Here is a 15,141-nt window from a genome sequence, read left to right on the forward strand (position 1 = left end):
TATCTGTCTGTCTATCTGTCTGTCTATCTGTCTGTCTATCTGTCTGTCTATCTGTCTGTCTATCTGTCTGTCTATCTATACCTAAAAGTTAGAGTGTGTGTGTGTTATTTATCTGGATTTATATATGTGTGTGTGTGGAAATATATCAAATCACACACACACACTAAAAAAAATCTTCCTGCTACTGGTCCACACCTCTCTTGGGTTTCTCCCAGACTGAAACAGACTTAGGCCCTGTCCCCCAGAAGGGATGAAGTATTATAGTTAAACACTACAAAAACCGTCTCATGCTTGTTCTAGACTCTGTTTTGGGTGCTCTGCAGGAATAGACACAAGCTGTGTGATTTTGGTTTTTTTCCCCCAAGCTTTTCACTTAACACATTAAAATCTAATCTTCGAGTGAGAAAATGATAAGCTGTGGTGATCATTTGACAGGGTGAAGAAGAGGAAGAAATTCCAGAGCTTCCAGACCCATCTGTGGAAATGGGAGTTTTGCCTAAAGAAATCAGGAAACTGGTGGAGAGAAGGCGTCAAGTTAAGCAGTTAATGAAACAGCCAGATTTAAATCCTGACCTATATTTACAGGTGTGTTCTGCAGAACTCCTTTGATTTTTCCTCCCGTTTCCTTTAAGTGCCCTGATCAGCCTTGTAGAATAGGGATGATTAGTAGTGAGCAGTGATTGTAATGTGCTTTATTTGTAGCCCATCATTGCTTCAGGCTGTATGAAAAGCTGTGAATGTAATTGTGAGCATTAAGTTCTGTCCTCTGATGGCTATGGTTTGATCATTTTTGCTGGTTGTGTTTCTTTGCAGTATGATATCAGACAGAAAGCTTTGAAACTCACTGCTAACAGTATGTATGGCTGCCTGGGATTTTCCTACAGCAGATTCTATGCCAAACCTTTGGCTGCTTTGGTGACACATAAGGGGAGAGAGGTAAGTCATTAAACAGATTATACACACATGTAAAAAGGCTGGATTTAAGCTTTTTTTCATTGAATAGGTGAATGGTTTTGGTCTTGAAGCTGCTTTTGGTCAGAACTGTAAAGTTTTGTTTCTTGTACTGCAGAATTTGGAAAAAAATGAAACTAATATCTAGAAAAGAATCAGATAAATATCACCAGAAGTATGACAAGTTGAAGCTCTAGCTAGAGCCTTATTTTGAATTAAGCTGTTTGGTTTCAATGGGCCAGATTATGGAGACAAAAAAAATCAAGGCTGCTTTCATGTTTTTTGTGAATTTTTGGTTTTGCTTAATGAGTTAGTCTTTGATCAAGTGGTATGCTTCAGCTTTGGGTGACCTTGACTTTAGCCAGACTGTCCTGTGCCCTGGTATGTGGAGCTCCTGAAAAACCCTAAAGTTTGTGATAGGGCTGATTAATCACAGGGAGGCAATGGATTATGTATCAGGGCTTATTTTCAGAAACTGTTCCTTAAAATGAAGTTTTTCGTTAGCCTCAGATATTAAGAGTTGCTCTTGATTTTATAGGCAAAACTACTCTTGCTATTGATGAGGATGGCAACCCAATCAGTCTGGTCCCAGTGGGAGAAATAATCATTAAAGATCCAAAACATACCACTGATACACAGCATCTTAAAACATATTTTTTCATGATGTTTCGTATTAGTTCGTTATAGACAAGAATGCCAAGCAGGAGTCTGTGAAGGTGCCAAGAACAGATGTGTCAGGATGGCTGGTCAACCTTTAGTTGATCAGGGAGATGGATGAGGTCACATCTCAGAGAGGCAAATCCTCCCTGTGATGTGAGGGCATGGCTCTTCTTGTTGTGGACTGACTACCCAATGCACTGAAGGGTCACTTACAACCCCCGACTTACTTGCATGGGGTGGTTTTGTTTCTGGTGACACATCTTTGATTTTAAAAGTCTTCCTATCTAAACAGTTCTCTAAGACATAACCCTACATTTCCTGCCTTCCCAGTTTGCGTAACCTGAATGTTTAACCTTATACTCACATTTATCTTAGAAATGATTTCCTGTTTTCATAACTGTAAATGTCCTATGCAGCCACGTGAATTCAGAAGTTAATGTTTCCTTTAACGAAGTAGTGTCTTTGTTGCTGTGAGATTCTGATGTATTTGTCTCTGAGGTTGGCATGCAAAGCAGCTGAGTATCACAGCTTTATATTTTCTAGTGGTATTTTAAAAGTAATGTGACTTTTAAATGTTATGTGACTTTTTTGTTATTTTTTTTCAAATGATCTCCAGTAGTCGTATAGAGCACCTGTCTCAAACTGGATATTGTATGAATACTTAAGCTTTTGGCCTCTGTTAAGGCTGGGAAATACTTTTTGTTTGCACGTACAATTTATTCTCATTTGTTATCAGTTATGAGATGATGGTGCATGAAATTCTGGTGTTCCTGCATTATGTTCCAAAGTGATGGTGAAAGGGGGAAATCCTAATTAGGTGATACAGGATGTGCTAGAGGGAGCACTTTGAGGCATTCTCTCTTACACGGTTTATTTTTGGTTGGAAAGGATTTCTTACCTCTTGGATTCTGGTGGTTCTAGACCTGGACTGGCTTGTGCCAAGCTTTGCACCCATTTGAATCCCCAATTTTGTAGTTGCTCTGAGGTTGGGGAAAAACTTAATACTGTGGCACAATATTGCCTGAAAGCTTGTTGTAGCCAGTGTAGGTTTGAAGTTCCTCTGTGAAATGGGGCTGCTGGGAGCACAGTAAAGAGGTGCCAGTGAAAGCCTGGGAGTGGGTCTGTCTGGCAGCACTAGTGCTGAGCTCAGCGAGACATCGCTGCCTTGGTAGGTCTCCTCTGTGCAGTAGGAGCACCTCCTGTAGAGCTAAAATGGTCTTTTTTTCCCCCCCCTCATTCTGTGATGTAGATTAGTATTCATTAATCTGGGTACTGTGGCTATAACAAACTTGAACATTTGAAAACTTTTCAGGATGGTCAGTAATTTTGTGCGTCTGTGCAGTATGATAGGTTCTGGTGAAGTAAGCTACATATGCTCTGTTCTGAAAACTTGTATTATTGGGTACGTAGTCAATATACAGACACAGCTCTTCTAGTTGCTTATTTCTTGTTTAGTAGGTTTTGACACAAAAGATGACACTAGAGGACACACCTTAGATTTCTGTGTTGTTTTTTTTTTTCCTAAGTTGAAATATCTAATCTGGAAAAACATTACTTTACATTTTTATATTAGTCTTTCCTGTCGTATGTTTCCTCTTACCACTTACATAACATTCACCTCTTTTGTATTAGACTTATTTGGAGGTTTAGGTTTTCTGTATGAAAAGGTTAATTAAAAAGTAACTTATGGAAAATTTATGCTCTAAATTTAAATGGCCTTTTCTGATGATCAGCAGTTAATACTTTTTTTTTTAATGTTCCAAGGGGGCCTGGGTAAACACAGGTAGACTTGTAGAAGTCTAACTAGAAAAATACTGGGTGGGATGAAAACTGAATTTAATATCTGCACTAACACAATTACAATTCAATTGTAAATCTTAGTGGGAAATACATACTTCATGTTGAAGTTGTTGAAGTCCATCCTGGCATTAAGTTTTAACATATCTAAGAGAGACTGAGTTTTGACAAGTCATGTAAATTGCTGTTTTCCACCTGTGTGACTGAAGACCCTTCCACTGAAGCTGTAGGAAGACTCAAATGCCTCATGCCAAGCACTATGTACCACCTCCCGCGGACTTTTAACTTCTCTCTGTGGTTTGGTGACGCTGGTGCAGTAATAGTGGAGCTGCCATGGTGTTCCTTACAGAGACTAAAAGTTCTTGTAATTATACATTGCCATTTTAAAAACAGATCATAGGACTGGGTGATCTCTGAAGTCCCTTCCAACCCAAACTATTCCATGATTTCTTGGCAGTATAATCCATAGAAGCTCAGTTCTCTTCAGGCAGTGAGTTACGAGCTAGCGCTTGCCATTTATTTTCCTTAAGACAGGGAACAGAAATGTAGCAAACGCTTACAACTCTGGCCATGTGCAGACTGGATCCAGCAGAGCTTAGCGCGTGGCATTCCAGGGAACGGGGTTTTCCGTGGATCGTGTGGTAACGCCGGGGAACTCTCGCTAGATGGCGATAGAGACCTTGGGATCCTTAATCAATTAAGACTCATTTTTGTCACGAAGTGTTTAAACGTTGATTATCAGGTTTTTTGAACGGGTCTTTCTTGTTGTGAGTAATATTTAGCAGGGGCATATCAGCGTGAATTTGTCAGAATTTAGTGTAAAGTATGTCACATGTAGGCTGTTTAAGTTTTGGTGTGTTTTGGAAGGAAAAAAATGTCAAAAATTTATGGCAGGAGCGAGTGAAAACTATAGCTCAGATCTGTTTGACATTTTTGAAAATGTAAATATTTTCCTGTTTCGATTGTAAGAAATACATCAGTTCTCATATGTATAGTAAAATAAAATACTTTCTACATTTGCAATCCAAAGGTTGCATTATTGTTCAGGAATGTGTTAGAGGGATTCCTGGACTTTCCCTCTCTCCCTCCCCCCCCCGGCACCCCCCGTGTTAGTAAGCATTTGCCTGGACATTGCTCTTGTTGTAACTACAGCAGTTGCTTGCATGGAAAAGTAATAGGAAAATATTTAATGTATTTTTAGCTGTCCTTTAATGTAATTTAACAACTGGAAATGAGATGAGTCGGTGTTGTACAACCAGCCAGCTCTGCACTAGCAGGCAGTGTAAGGTCATGCTGTTCTAGCCTCCTTAAAGGACAAGCCTTTTGATGAAGTGTCATTTGTCTGGTTTCCTAAACACAGGATTTCCTAAATGCCTTCTGCTGCAGGATTCTCCTACAGGACAGCAAAGTTGTTGAGAGAATTTAACTGTAGACAGCTTGGTTGCTGATGGTTGCCACTCAAAGCTGAGGCCTTCTCCAGGTGCTTGCTTTTTTCCCCACGTTATTTTTCACTGTTGCCTATTTTTGCCCAAGCAAACTTGCTTTTGAAAGGAAAATAACACACTGTTTTCAGCAGTGCTAACAGGTAACCTAGAGTTACAGTATGCAAAATAAAAGGGAGAGAGAGGCAGTTGGGTTAATTCCAACTTTCTCATTCAGATCCTTTAGATACATTCTCAATTAATAATTAGTTTAAGGCCCTGACAGTCAAAAGGAAAGAATAAAAACATGTTATTGCTGCAGTCTGGGAAAAGAATGGATGAGGGAGGAGAAAAATGAAGGGGAGAAAGATGAGCTCATTTTGAAAAAATTAAGGGTAAGTAAGTAGGTTAATGGCCGTCTATTGTAATTATGTTCTGTAAAGAAATCCAGGCTTTTTTTTTTTAATTTTTTTTTAAGTCTTGTTCATCCAGGGAAATTGATCATCAGCTGCTTTCTCTTAATTGAACCTAAAGCATTGTTTATACAGTCTGCAAGAGTCCTCATGTGCATGGGGCAATTGGCAGACTCCTGGTTTCTTCTGTGTTGTAGTGTGGGAGAAGGGGAATTGGTAAAAGAGGGAAAGAAGCCTCCTAAAGTCTCATATAAGCATGCTGTCTATATTTAAACAGGGAATGCAACATCAGTATAACAATTTTGAAAGATGTGGAACTTGATGGCAAAGAGTTTCTAATTGCTTTTAAATATAAAAAAGGCAAACTGAAATCTTATGAGAAGTAGTGCTAAATTGTTGCATTGTCCCTAAATGGAAACTGTTGGGGTCAAATCAGTTGTCACTGTTGTTAAATTTATCATTATGTACGCAACTGTGAGCCTGTGAAAAAGCTATGTATGTTATTCTGCATGCTAATATCCAAAATGAGTTAGAATAGACAAGGAGAGGCTGCTTACAATCTGAAAATGCAAACTGAGTACCAAGTAGTAGAAAAATTACGGAGCATCTTAATATTTCTTGAAATACTATTATTGTTAGTCAAGTGCATGAAATGACATCTGGTCTGATAAAGACTTTTGCATCTCCAAGGAGAGGAAATGAAATGTTTCAATTAAGAAGAATGGCCAGAATATTCTGGGTGAGGAGGAAATTAGTGAGAAGGGAAAAAAATTATTTTGTTTTATTTTGGGTGGCATGTTGATATTTTTTTTCCCCCTCTGGACAGAAAGGTTTTATTTAATGGATATTCACTGAGAAATGTTTAGAAAGATTGATGCGATTCAGATTGATTGTACAGCAAGTCAGATGAATAGAGACCTTTTTTTTTTTTCTGCTTATTTTAAGATTGTGCTATTACGAGAGGTGTGGTGCCTCTCACTTCCTGACTGCTGATTTCTGTGGATAGGTTATAGCAATTGCATGGCCCCATGGTGAGTTGGATCAGCCTGGTGATCCGAGTTGAAAACTAACTCCAAAGGAAAACCAAATTGATTTCAGTTGGATCAATGACTCAGGGACTCACTGCATGCTCCTAGTGCTGGTAGAAAGGAGGAGATTGGACAATGGGGCAGTCCCAGTGTGAGATGTAAGGGGTCCAGTATGGCCAGCCATTTTTCAGCTCATACCATGGGGTTGATGTTAATAGGATGAACACGTGGGGGTTTTGTTTGGTTGTTCTTGTCTTTTTTCTTTACTTTTGTTTTTTTCTTATAGTTTCCTATCTTGTATTTTTTTTCCTGTCTTGCCAAAAGATACAGAATTTGCTTGGGTCATATCTTAACCTGGCTGACTAGGTAACAACAAGATACTCCTCACCCAGAAATGTGGTAAAACTGAAAATAGGTTTACTGGGAGATGTGAAAGAGCAAGATCTCTGGAACATTCTCCATACCTGAAATGTAAGAGTATGTCCCCTTTTAGAAGCCATATGTGTTGGGTAGAGGACTGATCTCCGGATCAGGAGAGGTAGAAATCTCTCCACATCCAGTGGTAGCAGAAAGACTCTGAGGTGTGCAATAAAATATTGGGGAATACACTGGAATCCTACAACCCCCAAAATTTGCCATACTTCGGCTTCAGAATTACTGAAGAAATCCTTTAAACCTATCTAGAATACTGTAGGGATTAACAGTTCCTTTCATGGTTCTTTTCTTCAGATCCTGGCATAGCAATGCCTCATAAAAGGGAGATAAAAGAGCACAGGTGCTTCACCATGGAGGTGAGAGCTTTTGCAGCATGACTCCATCATTTGTAAACTGCTTAGTTTCTGTTTTCAAACAAATTTGTTTTCCAAAACCCACTGTGTTAAGGTGAGAAGATTATAAATCCTAACTAAGATTATAAATCCTAACTGATGTTTTAATGTTTTTCTCCAGCCTGGATATTTGTTAGCACTGCATGTCTTTGCTGTACACATTTTCTTAGTTCATTAGTGGCCTGCCATAAAATGCTTTGTGTTTTGAGACTTCAGCAGAAGTTGTTCTCTAGGGTATTATTGCTTCACTCATCTACATCATGCATTTATCTTAAATTGGATGTTGGCCTGTTCTAGAAACCATGGGTTTAGATACCTAGATAGTAATAAAGTTTTCAAAATAAAAGATACTTCAAATAGGAGTTAAAAATAATTTTCATTTTCAAGCACTATTCCTAAGAGGATAGAAAAACAAGTCTAACTGAAGTGTTTGTCTCCCACGAGACTTAAATAAATATTCATTCTGTCCTTCAAAGATAGGACACCTTGATCTCATAATCAAAAATTTTCATATATTTCCTGGGAATGTTGCCCACTGTGCAAAAGCTTAGTGTTTCATCACAGATTGCCTTAGAAGCTTTTTGCCCCATCTGCAGTGACATGATCTGTTCTTTTTCCTCTTGAATGAATACTCATTTGAGCCTACTAGATCTGCTATTTTCAGGTAATGGTTTAAGGGTGGTGATGATCCTACTCTGACATATAAGGAGAAGCTGAAAGCTGGGTTTCTTCAGTCTGGAAAAAAAACCTTTGAGGATGGAATTGACTGTGGTCTTAAGAAGAAACCAGACTCTTCCCAGAGATGCACAGAGTTGCACCAGGCAGGTCTAGCCCTGTCTTGGGCAAGAGGTTGGGTTAGGTGATGTCCAGAGATCTTTTCAAACCAAAATTGGTTTACGACCATCAGTTTAGAAGTTCCTTTAATTCACACTGAGAGTTATCACCAAGGTCAGCTAGATCTAACAGATGCAACTCATCATTTGAAGTGAAGAAGACTGGAAGGATGAAGATATTTTGGTAGTGATACTTGTCTTACCAGGATGTTTTGGTTTCAGAGCTAAAAAAATAATGCTTGTGTAGTTTGAATGCAGGTTTTGCTGTATGGATCAGGTCATGTGGTCTCTGCATGTATGTCCTTTCTCTGGGCTGTGCCAAGATTCATTGGCTTAATTTAGAAGATAAGCATGAACAGCTTATGCTATTTTCAGCACCGAAATATACTTACGAGACAGATGAAACAGTTTGTTCAAGGCCTTTATTTATCTGTGGAAGGTGGACTGTCTCTACTGCTGCAGGTGCAATACCTTGTAAGGATACAGGAGACTTTGATGGGCAACATCAAGAATTCTGACTGGGACAAAGGACTCTTGAGAAGTAGATGTAGTTTAACGAGCTGGGGCATACCTGGTTCAGATCTCTTACCCTAAGCAAGGAAGCCTGTAAGTCAGGCTTACATCCTAAGCTAATTTGTTCAGACTTCCTTCATAGTAGAAGGAGGGCAGTGTCAAAGCTGGATGAAATAAATACCCCAAATTTTAGAGCTTGATTGGTGATTGGGAGACATGTGGAAGCTTAAATTATGCTTGCTCTCTCTCTTTGCTTTCCTTTCGGGTGGTTGTGCATAATGTAATGCAGGAGATGTTGCTGATGTTTGCATTGTCTTTAGTTTCAGAATATTCCCTTTATCAAATATGGGTAAGGTTTCAGGGAGTAGGATTAAATTATTTATGTTGGTATGTGCTCTACAATTTGATACTTTTGTTTGCTGATTTGAACCACCAGGAATAGTTGCTCTATAAAATCCTATTTCAACACCTGGATTAGTTAAAAAAAAAATCAAAAATATAAAATATCCATTTCCCTTAACCTTTCATTTTAATTCATTTTTCTTCCTTGATGCTTTTAATTTTTTCTGGGATATCAAACTGTCACAAGCTTTGTAATACTGTCATTTGGAATTGGCAGGTGGAAGACTGACATAAAACGATAGGAATGTCTCAGTCCTGTGCTCCAGGGTATTTCAACCTTGCTGGTTGGTTTTGCTCTGATTGGAATTTTACTTGTTGAATCTGGAACTTCCTTGGCTGTACCCTTTGATTTTTGAAGAACCATGATATAAGTCAATGGCAGGTGATGTTTTGGTGTTCATGTGACCTCCTTAATTTCTCCCCTTTCTCCTCCCCATCTCCCTCAGAACTCAGTATCATCAGTGTCTTTGAACGTAGGTAAATTCCATTTTTGCATTTGCTCAGAAATCTAGTGGTTCCTTTAAATTTTAATAGGGCCTCTGCCTTGATGTTTTAATATGTATCATACCTGGGTTTTTTGGTTCAGTGCATAGCTTCATATTTTTCAACTTAGAGTTAGTTGTCATCTTGGAGCTAAAGAAAAATCAATAAGCCCATACTTAGACTGAGAACCCCTGCAGAAAGCTTTGATTAGAGAAAAGCTTTAGATCTGACTCTTACACGCAATTGTCCATCAGGTGGCAAGTGATTTTTGCATGTACTACTGTGTACTACAGATGGTAGGGGTGGAAAAAGGTCTGTTACATCATGAAGTTCATCTTCCAAAGTATGTATATAGTTACTTCAGCAGAGACACAATTCTTGATGATGGTTTTTTTGTGGTTTTTTTTTGGTTGTTGTTGTTGTTGTTGACAGCTGTTGTCCTTCAAGACGTCACTTATAATTTTAATTTTGCCGTGGTTTTTGATCTGATTGCTTTTTGTGATCACTAATTTTTTAATAGATTTGGAAGACAAGCCTGCCTTCAGTAGGAATGTGTTAATTGACAGGTGTCCTGAAGCTTTACATTCTTGGCAGTGGTCCAGGATGACAGAGCAGTAATGATTTAGAAACTGCTGTTCCTTCCTGGTGAAAGGATTGGAGGAAATCTGTGAGGTTATTAACTACTACGCTCTTCTAACAGATTGTGAGAAGATCATTATGGCATCTAATTAGTTGAGATTACCTCCTTTATGCAGAATGTTTGGGGTTTTTTTAAATTCCTTTACATGCTGCCTTGTGACTTGTACTGGTATTTTTTTTCTCTTCTCTCTAATGTTCTGGATGGTTACTCTGAGGTTTTGAGTAAGGGATCATGTTCCTATCTCTGTGTGGTGTAATTAGCACAGCTATTTAAATGTTATCTGGAACCCATTTACCCTATCTGTCAGTTGCTGCTTAGTTCAGTGGAAATGCTTTTATGTAAAACACAGAACAATACTTCTGACTTGTAACAAGATTGGGCTGAATTTAGGGAACTGAAACACTTCATCCTAGAATAAAAATGTCTTGCTGAATCAAGGGTAGAAGATTATGAAAGCTGCCACTTTTAAAAAGTGTATTATGCTGACATATATATATGTATAAATTGAATTAGCTGTGATACTCCTACAGGGAGAAACTTCCCACTGATTCTAAAAAATTTAAGGAAGAGCTGACACATGAAATTTTCCTCCCAATTTGTATGTTAGCTTTTCAGCTGGTCTTAGAATATTTGAAATTGATGCCTGATGGGGTGTGGGGCAGATGCTTTCCTTTTACTTCCTAGTAATTTCTTAATGAAAGTGGTTCCTTCTGTGGCTCAGAGATGTTTGTGTTTTATAGGGATCTAATGGCTTTTATAATGATTTTTATTGCTCCTAGGCTTACGTGGAAGATAAACCACATAAATGATTTTTTTTGTTTCCATTCAAATAAAAACAACCTTCCCTTCCCTCCCACCCTCCTTTAATGTACTGACCTTTTGCCATCCCAAAAGATGGTAGATCTTGAACTTAAATAATTACAAAAGTTTCTCGTCTTTCATATATGAGCAAGCCATGTAGTTTTGGGTTTTCTTCAGAAAGATGGGCTCCTGACATGCTGACCAAGTAAAGATTAATTAATTGTGGCTTTTGTTTGTGTGTCTCAGTTTTCATCCTGGAGTGTAAGCTTGTGTCACTTTGCTCTGTTATAAATACTGTGTTAAATTACAGCAATTTTTTTTAAGAAACTGTTTGATTTTTTGCCAGGGATTCCTGAGCCATCTAGTAATAGTTTCAGGGATCCTATTCCTTCTCTGAAAATCAGTGCCAATTTTGGACTGTGCAGCTGTCCCAGTTTCCTTTTTATTAATTTTCACTCCAGGAATAAATTTTTGTTGTCTGATGTTTATTCTATTTGTATTATTTAAAGTCAGTTATTTCCTTCCGCACATAGATCTTGCTTTACTTGTTTTTTTCCCCCCTTTGTATGTTTTTCTTAAAATGGAAAAAGAAATTGATCTGCCAGAGGAGATGTGATGGTAAAGCAGTATGAAGTGGCATTTATTTGACTATTCCAGAAATGATCCTTCTGTTATTCCATACAGTACTGCATAGCTTTTGGCTCAGCTGGTCTGTATAATAGGGGAGAGCCTCCCTGCTAAGCCAAGCAACTCCTCTTTGCTTTGAAGAGCATGTAAAGCATGTGTGGTGGTAGATTATCACAATTATCAAGTATCAGTAGTGACTTAGTATTTGTCCCTGGCCTTTTCCATCTTAACTTGAGGAAAGTCTGTTTTGTGACTGTCTGTCAGCCCCTCTCTCTGAGAGGAACTGTGGTTAATAGTTTATTAATAGTTTGTGTTGTACATTGACCGTCACAGACTTGCTATACGCTCTTGAGCATAAAGGGGCTTTTTTTTGCAATTTTATATAACATGATGCTCCTTTCACCGTTTAATCTCTTTGGACAGACAGCGTTGGAAGCAGGGCATTGTTAGTGGTGTTCGGATTCTTATGGTTTGATAAGTTTTTCTTAACTTTACGAAAAAAGTCAACTTTTTGCATGCTTTGCATAACATAGAGTTGTTGGGTTTTGTCTTTAAATTTTGGTACTTGTGTCATGGCTAATAGTTGATTTAGGAATACAGTTATCCGCTATAAAGAGACCAGTTATACTAGTTCCCTGGAAGGAAGACTTGGTGCTCTCTGAAGTTAGGAGTTGTTGCAGTGAATGTTGGGAGAGATGGAGTTTGGGAAAACCTGAATCAGTATGCATACCCATAATGAAAAAACTCCTTTGCATGTTTTGCTTTTCATGGTTTTTTAAATGCAATGGCACAGGTCCTTAAATGTTAAGTCAGCTGTACCCAGTGTTTGGAAAAAAATGAGTAACATGAACTACAAATTGGAAAGCTTCTCATGGGGAAAAGGGCTTCAGCTGCTTTGCTGAGCTGCACCTGATATTAGACTTCTGGGAAAGAAATGTAGATGGACTACACACCAAGTCTGTACATGAGGGAGAGAATCACTGCTTAACTAGGTTTGGGTTTTGATTTTGTGTTTTTCCTACAGAAGAGAGCAGCTGGGTAAGATCTGTGGGAGTCATGCTTCCAACTCTGCTCCTTTTCTGCTGATGCCTTGTGTTGAACTCTTCCTGGAGGATGAAATGTCTCTTGGCACATTTGTTGCCATCTGCTGTTTGTCTCTGTTGATAAGGCTTAGTTAGCACTTCTGCTAGGAAAGTGCATGACATAGTTTCAAAAACTGCTCCATTTACCTGTTGCTGTGGGACGAGGCAGGCCCTGTTCTAAATGTTTTCCAGCTGGTACATATCATTACTGTTTCAGATGACATGAAAAATGATAATTGAAGCTACAAGCCTATTACGTAGTAAGCTTTAATTAGTTAAACTGCTTCGTATTCGTTTACTGTTGGTGCTAATGCTCTTGAAATTAATTGGCACTAAAGGGGGTTCAAAGTTTATATGCAATCATTGCTGTAATAATGTGCTATATTACTAGGTAACTTGGCTTATTAGGTGATTTCGTTCTCAATTATTGCTGCAAGTCAACAAGGCCAGAGTAATTATCTCACAAACAATAGCCTTGCTCCCAAGACAGATGTAGCCAGACCCTTCCCCTGGAGTTTTGCTGTGTTCTAGTGAATAGGAAAGGGAAGGTGATCCACATATGTCACCCAGCAGCAGATGGGGAAGATTTTTTGAAAGTGGGATAGCACACTTTCAGATCTTCTGTTATGCTAATAAAGTTTTTGTGTGAGAATGATAGCAATGTCAATCTATCAATGACATCAACTCCTGGCATGTGCAGGCCATCAAAGCAAACTCAGAATGCCTTTGTAGGCATAGCTGGACAGTGTAAGCCAGTTGCTACTAGAGTGAAGGTCATCTCTCATTTTCCTAGAGTAGACTAAATACCTAGCATACACATTGATTAAACTTTTCTTTTTTTAAATAGAAGTTGTGATTTTGTTAAAATAGAAAATTTAGAGTCATGGGAATTTCTAGACTCCATGGGAATTTCACCCCTAAGTTGTTAAGGTGTTGTGTGCTACAGGTGTGCTATAATGTGGCTTACATCAGCCTACAAGCATCTGATAGAAGAAATGATAAATTTACTGGATTAATATTATCTAGTAAGTATAAAGCATTATTAATAAATATTTAATTCGTAAGCACACATTTAAGATGTTAGAGTTTATATCAGAAATTAATTACAAGTGAAGATGACTTTCATGAGTCGAAAAAGGAAAAATTGCGGTGGTGAAACTGGAATAGAAGTATGACTGAGCAGTGCCAACATGCACCTCTTGTTGGCTCCTCTCCAAAATGCCTTCAGGAGAAGGTTCAGCTGAATCTCCAGATTTCCAAGTGTCTTGATCCGAGTTCTGATACTATTTTAAGTCCCTCTTTAGAACCAGCATGTAAATCTTTATTTAGGACCATCTTTCAGGAGCTGCACACAGCAGGTCAAGTATTAATTCCATCTGGGGAAAGTGCTGTTTCCAGGAATGAAAGAGACTGACCAGTAGATCTCCTTAATTTTCTCTTTCTGTCAGTTATTTTTGTGAAGTAGAGATTGAAAAGAAGTTTAACAGATTCAGGAGTGCATTTGTGGATGGACATGTCTTACATGTGAATTTTAAAGATGTCGCTGTGTTTCAAGTGAAAAAGGTGGATAATTACTTTGAATGGTAGGTTGCTTAGTATTGTTTTATTGGAAGCATCTGTGGAATTTTACAGTGGATGATTCTTTGTAGCTGTAGTAATTTTGTCCTTTTTGAGTAGTATCAGTTTACAAGTCAGAATCTTGTGTATGTGGAGATATTATAAACACTGACACACATGCATTGGATAAAATTTGTAGGAGTTGTTCTGAAGACAGGAGTTTGTTTTGGGTATTTTAAGCTAAGGTGTTAAACCTACTGTTTAGGGATTTTTTGTTGTTCTTTAGTATTTATGATTATGACATTTAATTATCTCTTCTAAGGAATTGTAGTTGCCCAGAATAAAAAAGATGAGGAGCGGAGAAAAAAAACAATCCTCATGACTTTCTCGTAACTATTACTCTTTAGGCAAGGGCTTACAAATGTAAGTGCACTGGAAGTACAGGGCACTGCAGCTTAATTTAAGTGCAACCTACAAAGATATGGAGGAACCTAAGTAGTGTTCCATTTCTTTTTAGTAAGGGAGGAAAAGTAAGAATACTTTTTTAAATCGTTACACTGTGGATTTGATGCTTCTAAAGGTGTCTGTTGAGTGTGCCTGTTTGATAATGTAGAGGGCTTCTCAGCAGTAGAATCATTTTGATATTTTAGCCTTGAAACCAAGTTTCTGTGTTTGAATCTACTAAAATTGTTGGTGTCATGTGCCTAATAACCCATCTGCTTGAATAATGATAAAGCCTCCTACTTAGTCTGTCTACCTCAAGGGAATAATCGAGCAGCCATTGTGACAATACTCCTCTGAGCTAACAAAATACAATTTTCCCCAGGAGTTCCCTTTGAAACAAGTTATTTTTAAGACAGTAGTGATAGGGGCCCTGAAATGAGGCTCAATGAGGAATAAATATCTATCTCAAATTGTCTGTCATGGCCAGTGAAGTTAAAAAAAAACCAAAACAGAATCAACCCAACTTCACCTTATTTAAAAGACAGCCAGATATCCTTATGAACAGGATTATATGATGTGTGTTTTTAGGGGGCTGGGCTTGATGACTTAGTCCTGGATTTCATAGTAGACCTTTTTGCCATGCAGCAGACTGCAAGCTGCTT

At 38.2% G+C, this 15,141-nt stretch overlaps 1 protein-coding gene across 2 annotated transcripts in view; it reads left to right on the forward strand.

Moving 5' to 3' along the window:
* Positions 1-15,141, forward strand: part of POLA1 (DNA polymerase alpha 1, catalytic subunit) — a 193,260-nt gene that overhangs the window by 34,082 nt on the left and 144,037 nt on the right. For both annotated transcript variants that reach the window (XM_027688900.1, XM_027688901.1), the window contains exons 25-26: positions 436-585; positions 814-936. In XM_027688900.1, the coding sequence (XP_027544701.1) occupies positions 436-585; positions 814-936 (273 nt within the window). The remainder of the gene's footprint in view (positions 1-435; positions 586-813; positions 937-15,141) is intronic.

The sequence above is a fragment of the Neopelma chrysocephalum genome, unplaced genomic scaffold, assembly GCF_003984885.1.
Source record: "Neopelma chrysocephalum unplaced genomic scaffold, ASM398488v2 Primary Assembly neopelma1_76, whole genome shotgun sequence".
NCBI lineage: Eukaryota > Metazoa > Chordata > Aves > Passeriformes > Pipridae > Neopelma > Neopelma chrysocephalum.